A 10,576-nucleotide genomic window follows, 5' to 3' on the forward strand; every position below is an offset into this window, starting at 1 on the left:
GTCATAGTAGTGTGACCTGCGCTGTCTTGATATCTTTTAAGGTAATGTGCACGGTCCAGAAATGTGTCGGTGAAAATCTACTGGGGTGGAGAGAGAGCGAAGTTGTATGATCGCGTGCTGAAGCTGTATGCAGTGATTTCTTTGATGCATCATTACCTCAGTAGGCACGGATAGACATTTTATTGAAACATCTTTAGCACGGTAGACAGAAAAATGTTATTGAAACTTTATTGAATCCTTAACTCGGATAGGTATTCACACAAAATCACTGAAACATCCTTACTATGCTAGAATTTTTAATGAAATAACCCCATCACGATAAACACAAAAATTTCTGTCAAACATCGTCCCTTAGATACGACCAGAAATTGTCACTGCATTATGTGGGGGCGTGGGTGTGAGATTGAGGAAATCCTTAAGAATATCTCTCGAAGTGTGTTAACTCTAGACAGTGAATTCAGAGCGCTGAACGACAAGAGAAATACTTTCTTATCAAAAACTTTTGTTTATGAGTGCGAAGAAGAAGAGGAAGAAGAGGAAGCAGACGAAGGAGAGGAAGGAGAGGACACGAAGGTACCACTTCCGACGAAAAAGAAGGGTGCCAAAAAGAGACACGGAAAAAAAGGAAAAAGAAAAAAAGGTCAGAGTAATTTTTAGTCTTTTATTTATTTTGTATTAATTTCTTTGTGTATTATCTACGGAGGTACACATACTGTATTTTGTGTAAATTGATGAATGGCTACTTTGATGGATGTAGGAGACAGGTATAGGCTTGTTAACTCAAAAGGGAGCTCTCTGTGTTAATTATTGTATATGAATGGTATTCATCGGATGTAAATTAGCATTGTATTGCCTGATTTGTTCTTTCTTCACCTGTCCGCTGAGAACTCCATATGTATTGCGTCAGGACCCGTCAAGCCTTCGACATTTCACTTCATTTAGCCAATGTCATAGTTGGCAGAGATATCTCACACTTCGACCCCCAAATCCCCACCCCTAACCACTACTCTCCACCCCACTCCGCAAAAAGACCTTTATTTATTGTTTGCCGGTGTAGTCAGCTATATTTAGGTCAGCTCTTTAGGCTCTTGTGCTACATTTTGTTTTCACTCGCTCCACAATCTTTGTTTTTCAGGAAAGAAAGAAAAAAAGGAGCTCGAAATGACAGAGTGGCGTGTGAGTATTCAGCACTCCTTTTATGACTAACATGCCATGCTTTAGCAAGGCGAATAGTTTCTTCCGGAAGAACATCATGCTTGAAGCTCTCCACGACCATCACACTTCCATTTCCATTGGTGGAAGACATGCACTTCGCAGACGACATAGATTTGTTAGCAGGCACTAACAGAGAACTGCAAGACCTCACTGACAGACTGACAGACAGTTTTTTTAAAAATATATATATAACTTAAAATACAAAAGTGTGAGAGACACTCTTGGGAATTGGAAGATTCCGTGGCCTCTCACACTTTCACTATCGTTATATGTATTAAAGTAAATTGCGAGACCTAAGGAAAAAAATCTTTAACTCAGTTTAGTGCATTTCAAATTAAATTGTGGTTTGAAAAATGCGTTTTACTTTATTTAGTTCATCGAATTCGGTTAGAAGAAATGACTTCAGTTTTCAGGACATTATATAGGACGCTTAATGTTCGTTTTTCAAATATTTTAGAATCAGCATCTGAATTTGAACTTGAAAGATGACTGACTTTCTCAAGGTGCATGACACTATTTATTTGCACAAGTTCGGGTGAGATTATGTAAGTTACCATGACATGCACGATGATATATGTTGAGGATTTTTCTGTAACTTGTACACATTTTTTTTTATCAGAGACAAAAGCTGCCGGTATTCTCCACAAAACTAGTATTTCCGCTAGTAAATACTGTACCTCCTTTGAATGAAACCAACAACGCAACAAAGGAATGTGTCCCTGTGCCGAAGCACGCCAAACGTTCAAGTGTTTGTGATTTTTCTCAGAGTATAGTCTTGCCCGTGGTGAAAGTAGCATCCTGTAAGAAACAAATAAAGCAAATGTTAACAATGGAGCGGCCAGCTGATGGGTTAGCATCACTCTTACCTAAGGAAACTGCTCCGACTTCGTTTACAAGGACCTCAGTGCATCCTTTTGCTTTGAATCATGAGGATGTGGAGTCGGGTATCATGATGAGCAGTTTGCCATTCGACCAATCAAACAATGCCAGCTCTTCAGACGATGAACGGGAAATCTGCTGTATTCATCTGTCAATGAAACCGGCAGAAACGACAACACCAGTAACGTACACTGCCTACCCTCTGTCAGAAGGGTTAACTAAGGACCATCAGTCGAGACCCAACAACGCCTGTTCTCAAACCGACAAGACCGAAGAGGAAGTAGATCAACTGACGTTTCTAGCCAAGATGTCCAGCACAATTATCGAAACATTTGCGCAGCAGACCCGTCTTCTGGAACAGCTGCGGAGGGAGAAATGGTATCCACGGCAGGTGAACAGCAGTAATCCAGTGACCACGTTCAGCGCCCTCCTTGGGCTGCTGGTCCACGGTACGAATCCTGACGTCATTGCCCAGGTGTGTGGCTACCTTTTGAACCTGAAGAGGTAGGTTGCCTGAGTAACCCTTCTTCATATCTGCTTTTTTTTAAGGCTCGTGTTGTAGCATGAATTCGTAGGTGATTATGATTTTTCATCCAGCTTTCTCATTCATTTTCTTTTACTCTCTCATAGCGATGGATGACGTGTGTGTGTGTGTGCACGTATTTATCGGTATGTATGTGCGCTGGCGTGTACGTTACTGTAGGTAGTGGGTGACATCCACAGCTTGTGCAAGTACGCTAGGTAGTCGCCAGCTGCCTGTTCGTGCTCTGGGTAGGAATCTACTTTTACTAGGAGGATACGAACAGATAAATAAAGCTGATAGAATAACACTGAAACGACTAGGAGATTAGATAATAAACTAAATATAGAATTCACGGTGTATAAAAGAATAAGATTAAAATATATCTAGAATATATGTCATGGCTGAGAAAGTCAACGGATGTGTCGGAAAAACAAGGCAAGCAGTCAGTCCTTAAAAGAAAGAGAAAACACAATATGCAGCCCAACAAACAAAACATACATGCATTTCTGTGTCCGATATAGGAAAATAATCAGTGGGGAACAAAGCATCTCGTCTGTTAGGCACAGCCTCGTTTCCAACAAAATTCTCAAAGAGCTTAACCTTAATTTTAAATGCCACACTTTATCTTTTATAAAGTTTCAAGTACCAGCAAACGCCAGTGCTATGACTGTGGTAAAGAAACATGAAGTAGTGTCCTCGGGGTCTTGCCATTGCTTTGTAACTTCACTTAGCCTTGAGTTTCTCGGTTTACCTAGGAAAATTGTCCTTCTGTCGCTTCATAACTACGGTCCAGTCGCCTATATGCCTTTTAAACTGTCATCATGCGAATTTGTCACACATGTCCTGAGACTGCCATTATTCGCTCGCGATTGTCACTATTCCCTGGTGACTATGTCACCCATGCCCTTGCGATTGTGTTTCCAGACATTTCTTCATTCCAAAGTCGTTTCGGATGAAGAGCGCCGCGCTGTTGCTGGGTGTCCTCAAGTCCAGTGACGACGTGCAGCTGCAGCGAGTTTGTTTGTACAGCTTTCCGCAGCTGACCCACCCGACACGTAACATGCTGCTGGTGGTCGTTCCAGCCCTCGTTAAGTATGATGTAAGTCCTCGGTTTTCTTATCTAACAGAACAGAGTTAAACGTAATATAACAAACTGATGGGTAAAGGCGTTGGTTTTTAATATTTCTGGAATCCTTTAGAGATTCTGGGTGGACAGATTAAGACAAAGACAGAGTGTATCCCTGTTATTCCCATATTTGAACTATTTTCTTCTTACAATTATGCAAATGTTTCCCTCTGGTTAACGCGAACGTCCTTAGTCATATATCTTTCAGCTAAAACATGTGTGTTGCAGAAGAAAACAAAAATCTATGTAGCCGAAGCAGGTAAACAGAACTGGTCAACTTAGGTGCCATGCACTCAAGTGACCTTATGAGGAACATCAAACTCAGTCAAATCTTGGCAATGGCCACCAGTAAGAGCGTTCATTCATGTTTATTTCTATTATAATTTACAGCAAGACATTTCACTGGAGACAAGCTGTGGACCCACTTAGGGGTTTGAGCGTCCGAGTCACAAGTACTATGGCTGAACAAGGTCAAGTGGACACTGGAGACAGTCAACACTCTCAGGTCTCTTGTAACTATGTCTCTCTGCTTGCTTCTGCTGTTTATATTCTTCATCATCGTTTTTTTTCTCGTTCTTTTTGTCGAAGAAGTAGTCTTCTGAAAGTCACTTTTTTTTAAGGTCAGCAATGAAGCGACTGTGGAATTTCCTCATGGTCGGACAGAAGAGACAGACAGAAAATCTTCAGACGAGGAGCTCAGTGGTAAGCAGCATTCGTCTTTATATCCGGCAGAAACATAAAAAAAAATTTGCTTTAGGCATTTCCTTGCATGATCGAGTTCTCGTTTGGTTTCGTTTCAGGTCTGCAGTACGAAACCCCTTTGTTTATCACAGGATATTCAAAGACTAGCCACAAGCCTCCTGGTCCAAAAGATACTTCAGCTGCTAGGACACCTTGTGCCATCGGCATCAAGATGCTTCTTCTGCTCCGCCTTCGCACCATTCGCAGACAAGTTTTACTCATGGCACACAAGACCGAGTGTTGTCAGACGGAGGAAACCTTGACGGACGACGTGTTGCAGTGAACCCACTAGTTGTCACGAAGAATGTGAACATTCCCAGCTTTCCTTCTTTTGCGGTCTTTGGCTCGTCTTTTAAAATAAGAAGGTACCTTCACATAACAAGAAAGTCTTCTTACTTCATAATCAAATCTCATAATATCCCAAGAAAGTTGCCTGTCGTACCGGGCGAGTCTTCTCACATCACGAGCGGATGTTCCCAGGAAGCACGTGTGTCTTCTTTCATAATAAGAAGTCCGCCCGTCTGAGAGGTAAGTCTTCTGATGTCGCAGTGAAGTCTGTTGAGGTAACGGGGACGTTTGTGTCGTAATGATGGGCGCTTTAGTTACTGTGCCACCAAGCGCACCATACTTCCTAGGTCGTGTCCTCCACCCCGTTGTCCGCTGTTTGCAGAAACACGACTCTACCCGTCTACCCGTAGCTACAACCATGGCAAACAACGCCGACGCTGCCAGTTTCCCTTGAAGTTGTTCAGCACTGAGGTTCCAGATATTGGAAATAGCAACGACTTGACTGATGAACGTGTCATTTATGTCTGGGACTCGCTTCCGCCAGGTCAGTACTAGCGTCCTTTGCTCTCTTTCTCTCGATAGATGGCGTGTGTGTGCAGTGTACATGCTTTCGTGCGGGCTATACAGCTCCTTGCTTAGTGGCTGGATAGGGCCAGTTTGATTTCCGTCACACACAATTGAATATTTTATTGCTTAGGCCATCGGCCCGTATCACTTGTAATTTTTACAAAACGCACAAAAGATAGACATATTATATTCGTAAACTTACAGATATTTACAGAGCATTGTTTCACATTTCTAATGCCTTTAAGATGTAGAGCACAGATAATAATAATGTTGCATATTATCGTCCTGCTACTGCTGCTGAGTAGCAACATTTACATTAGATGGATTTCTATAAAATTTGAAGCGTATATATTTCTCTCGAAAAACAGTGTACCGGGGACACAAACATGAAATAAAGTTCTGTTTCACTTTCAACTATATCTGTGCGAAATGGACGGTTGAAATCAGAAGATAACGTATTGCGTATGACAGAGAGAGAAATGAAGGAAGCCGGAGAATACCACTGATGGTCAGCAGTGTAAACAGCTAGGTATCACATCGATAGATATGTCGGAGCAGAGATTCGACACCCAATGTTCACTGTCGTGGTGACAGGCGCTTTAGTCACTGTGCCACCAAGCGCACCATACTTCCCAGGTCGTCTCCTCCACCCCTTGTCCGTTGTCCACTGTTTGCAGAAGAACAACTCCGCCCGTCTACCTGTGACCACGAGCATGGTGAACAATGCCCATGCTGCCAGTTTCCCTTGAAGGTTACCGTTTCTAAGGTGCCCAGCACTGAGGTTCCAGATCTTGGAGAAAGCAACAGCCTGACTGACAAAGGTGAGAGTAATGTCTGGGACTCGCTTCCGCAATGTCAAGGTGTTGCAGGTCAGTACTAGCATTCTTTTCTCTCTTCCTCTCGACAGATAAATAGATGGCGTGTGTGTACAGTGTACATGTGTTCTTGCCGGCTATACAGCTCCTTGCCTAGTGGCTGGATAAGGTATAGCCAGTTCGATTACCATCGTAGTTCCTGTCATTTTTCGTCTACCACTTACAGTGCCGTATGTTGAATGGATACCTGATCGGAGATAAGAGCAGTCTTTAAAGCATTACTCCCCAGCGACCGAAAATTTACAGACTTTTGTAAAAGCTACGCAAAGACGTAGTACATACCCGGTGAGGATACGAACACAGAAACTTTCTTCATCTCTACAGTATCCAATCAGCGTGCATGTCTACTTTTCAGCCGCAAGCGACGTTCCTAACAAGCCCTTGGAAAATGGCGGCGCGAGTAAGAGAGCTCGTGAGGAACGAATAAAACCGAGAGTTACATCACAGCGTGCCAAAGGAGACAACTTTAGCCTGCTCCAACCTCTTCCCCATGGCCTTTTGGTTTTTAACCCGTAGGTGAAACTGCGCCCTTCTCTTCCTTCTCTGTCTCTACCTCCGTGCCCTAACCTGCTCTTTATTGTGTACTAGATTGCTTTTTATTGCGCGGTTCTTTATCGGTGCCCCTGATTGTTATGCATCGTGCACTAGACTGCTGTTTATTGTTGCCCATGGTTGTTATGTATCGTGCCCTGGGATATTCTTTATTGCGATCTAGACTGTTCTTTATCTTGTGCTAAGGTGTTCTTTGTCGTGCTCGAGGTTGTTTTTCATTTTCTTCTTTGTCGACGTCATTGTCATCTTCTTCATCCGATAAGTATTCATTAGGTCCATCCATTCCGTCAGGCACATAGTATGGCATGATGATATGCTTCTAGCCATTCTAGACAATAAATATGTCAGCTGGAAACTTTTCTACGACTATTCTGTAAAAAAAGCCAGAGAAACCTATTTTTGACTGAAGAGAAATTGAAGAATTTTCAAGAATAAAGTCGGCAACACAACGTGCATTTTGTGGAATGGTAGAGGTCTACTCAGCATGTTTTCTCGGTCTGGGATTTCATTTTCTGTAACATGTCTCACATTTGTGGTCACTATGCTCACGTAGTCCCATTACTGATAATAGTGTGTGGTCCGCTTTGATGTAGGCTACAATGCGAACTTAATACACAGTCGACTCAGGCACGTGATCCAGCCAAATCCCTGCAGCTGATCTGCCAGACATGGAATAAGATATAGTCTCTACATTTTTCCATAGAGTTCTCTTCAAAAAACAAAATATACATTTATCTACAAATAATTCTGTGCTTAGTAGCTTCTCTTCATAGCGCCTTTGGCAATGAGCGAGTAGGGCTAGTCTGCGGTCCACCCGTCAACATCCGTACCTACCAGATTGCAATTCCTTTTGCAGGACAATGGAGAAAAGCTGTTCCGGTCGACTGAACAAAGGCTGTGTCTCGGTGCCAACAAGACAGCCCTTTCAACGCTTGCCAACTTTCACTAATGCCCTAAAAATTCCAGATGCTGTGTCAGTGTCAAAGGGCCCTCGCGTTTTGTCAAGGCATATACTTGGCCCTGAACACCCGGTGTCGATGGCCACTCCCCAGACAGTTGGTGTATGTTGCTTTGTCCCACAGGATATGTCTGTCTGCGTACATGTGTGTGTTTGTGTGTGTGAGAGAGAGAGAGAAAGAAAGAGAGAGAGGATATGTGCGTGTGAACCGAGGTCCCCATTATTATTCTATGGACGGGTGGACGGGTGGTAACCACCTGGTCGTGACGATACATTTTCTGGTATCCTAAAACTTAAGTTGGTGCTCCTGTCTTTCAGTTGTCGCCAGCTAAAGTCAGCCAGAGGAGGGTGCTGCTGCAAGGAAAAACGGAAACCCGCCCGCTGGGAGTGGTTCGTAACAGGAAAAATCACACGAGCTTAACCAGATTACCTAATCCGCTTGAGACGAGCTTAACTAGATTACCCCAGCCACAGGACATGAGCTTAACTAGATTACCCCAGCCACAGGACATGAGCTTAACCAGATTACCCCAGCCACAGGACATGAGATTAACCAGATTACCCCAGCCACAGGGCATGAGATTAACCAGATTACCCCAGCCACAGGACGTGAGATTAACCAGATTACTCCAGCCACAGGACATGAGCTTAACCAGATTACCTAAGCCGCATAAGACGAGCTTAACAACATTACCCAACCCACAGAACATGGATTTGACCTGGTTACGTAAAATGCAGCATCCAGGTTGGATCAGGTCAACCAAACGGCGACTTAGGGGCTTAAACAAAGTTCCTAGCATGGTACCCACGTGGTACCTTATGCCTTCTGTACCTTAGCATGGTACCGTATGCCCGTTCTGCCTTAGTTCAGACGACCGTGACTGTTGCAGGACGGACCTCTTCCCGAGGATGACGACGACTCTGAAAACAACACATCAGCAATACGACAACAGACGACACACCTCGCTGGGTAAGGGGGGATTTGGGGGCGTGTGGCAGGTAGAGAGAAGAGGGTATAGTCATGTGAGAATTGCTGAGCGTATCCACGCTACCAAAACTGCCCAACTGCTTGTCCACGGCATGAACTGGTGACTGTTTGAGCTTACTAACTGGATGGTGCAGTGTGAGATGATCGTGCGCGGTGTCAGATGATCGTGACGAGGGCAGACTTGGGATGGATCCGAGAGGAGGACGAGAGTGCTGCTTTAGCTGACTGACAGTGACTTAGCCGTTTTACAATTAGAACATGTGAACTTTCTTTACAAAAATCGCAAATAGCGTTTGATATTCTTTTTCTGCATATATCTTTGCAAACATTTATGAACATGAACATTCTTGTACACACATACACATATATGTGTGTGAGATTACGTATATAGTTATATTAAATCGCCTGACGGATTGAAATTGCATCCAGATTTTGTTTGTGTGCAAGTTTTGTTTTTGTTTTTGTGTTTGTTTGTGTTTGTATTACATGGTATGTGTACAAACAAACGTAAATTGCATCTTTGTATATAGAGAATATTATCTGCTCATTGAAAAATTAGAACTATACGTAACGATCTGCACATTTAAAAAAATTAAAACTATACAAGCCTCGTATAGAATGATAGAATGGCAATAATTTTTGTTCGGATTTCGTCCCCAGTCCAAAAACACACACACACAAACCAACAAACAAACAGGAGAGAGTGCTTCGTGTTGAGAGTCTCACAAGCAGCATGTCAGCTGCTGTCTCTGAAGACATGAACAAACAGAAAATTCGCAAACCCACGCGTCATTTGACGATCCCAAGGGGGAAAAAAAAACCGACCAAGCCACCCGAATCTGGGGTCTACAACGAGAGGGCCAACGCCTAGTAGAGGCGATCATGTAGTCCTCGCACTTTGCGTCAACATTGTTGTCGGAGCAGTGCAGCTAGTTCTAGTCGATGACCTGGAGCATCAAGATGGTCTTTGACGCAGCGGAATGCAGGAAAGAACAGAAGCGGCAAAGAGAGAAAGAACTACAAACTCTGACACTAAGAGCTTTTAGCTTCCCGGTAACACTTCACCGCGTCCAGCATCACTTGAAGAAATGCAACTCATATTTTGCAAAAGCTAAAGGCAAGGGATAAAGATAACAGTCAAAACCGAACATCATGAACATACCTCTTATTCCTACGCGAGTCACAGTGAATATGTGTATATACATCTATACCAGTTCAAAGGTATATATGAAAATATTCATTTCAAAACCTTTCATCGCTGAAACTAAGATACCCAAACTAACCAAATCTTATCAATCGTTAACCCTCTATAAAGAAAAATAATATGTATCGTATGTAAATTGTTCATTACTCAAAGTAAAAAGTCTCCTTTGAAATAATATATGAACCCCTCACTTTTGTACATATAATCTAATTTCCGTCTTTTGTTAATTCTATTACCTTCGTAAATATTGTCGTTCTTCTCACAGGCCGCACGAAAGAAGAATATCCGCGGTAATGGCTTCGTGCTGTGGTTAGTTTATTTACACGTTGATATGGCAACAGGTTATAAATGTCATTCTTAATCTTAGTTTCCATTTTACTGTACATTTGTATTAGTTTCACCAAAACTCCGTTTCTTCAACCTTTCTTAAAAAATATATTAAAAAAACCAAAAACATCTAATTGTTATGGCAGCTATCTCCGAGTCGGCGGTTTACGTGTGAAAGGACGATAACAGCGGATCCTTTGTTCATTAGAATTATAGAGTTACTTCCCTTACACCGCTTCTCGTCCAAGGGCATTTCTAACCGTCATGCAAAAAAATATGGCAAACAGTCGAACGCTTTGTGATAAAGAAGATCGTTAAGAAACGTTTAAATGT

The 10,576-nt window shown here is 42.7% G+C and overlaps 1 protein-coding gene across 3 annotated transcripts; it reads left to right on the forward strand.

Annotated features, from left to right (window-relative positions):
• Positions 1–53: 53 nt before the first annotated feature.
• On the forward strand, positions 54–9,129 carry LOC112572847. 3 transcript variants are annotated; one of them, XR_003101084.1, is made up of 12 exons: positions 57–640; positions 1,136–1,176; positions 1,835–2,598; positions 3,542–3,716; positions 4,134–4,248; positions 4,364–4,445; positions 4,544–5,012; positions 5,155–5,316; positions 6,017–6,160; positions 6,570–6,726; positions 7,623–7,827; positions 8,043–9,129. XR_003101084.1 is itself a non-coding variant. In XM_025252758.1 (5 exons), exons 1-5 carry the CDS (start codon positions 382–384, stop codon positions 4,023–4,025), a joined length of 1,293 nt encoding a protein of 430 aa, XP_025108543.1. In that variant the 5' UTR covers positions 54–381; the 3' UTR covers positions 4,026–4,119. The 3 variants fall into 3 exon arrangements, 1 of the variants encoding a protein (XP_025108543.1); XR_003101085.1 differs by having other exon boundaries at positions 6,020–6,160; XM_025252758.1 differs by lacking the exons at positions 4,134–4,248; positions 4,364–4,445; positions 4,544–5,012; ... (3 more) ...; positions 7,623–7,827; positions 8,043–9,129 and adding an exon at positions 3,972–4,119 and having other exon boundaries at positions 54–640.
• Positions 9,130–10,576: the final 1,447 nt, after the last annotated feature.

The sequence above is a fragment of the Pomacea canaliculata genome, linkage group LG1 (genome assembly GCF_003073045.1).
Source record: "Pomacea canaliculata isolate SZHN2017 linkage group LG1, ASM307304v1, whole genome shotgun sequence".
Classification (NCBI taxonomy): Eukaryota; Metazoa; Mollusca; class Gastropoda; order Architaenioglossa; family Ampullariidae; genus Pomacea; species Pomacea canaliculata.

What these genes read in the sequence shown, in the direction of transcription:
- LOC112572847 (XM_025252758.1), top strand. Translation starts at nt 382, where the DNA reads ATGTGGGGGCGTGGGTGTGAGATTGAGGAAATCCTTAAGAATATCTCT. An exon ending in TCGAAATGACAGAGTGGCGT is followed by an intron (nt 1,177 to 1,834) that starts GTGAGTATTCAG and finishes TTTTTTTATCAG; the next exon opens with AGACAAAAGCTGCCGGTATT. An exon ending in TACCTTTTGAACCTGAAGAG is followed by an intron (nt 2,599 to 3,541) that starts GTAGGTTGCCTG and finishes TTGTGTTTCCAG; the next exon opens with ACATTTCTTCATTCCAAAGT.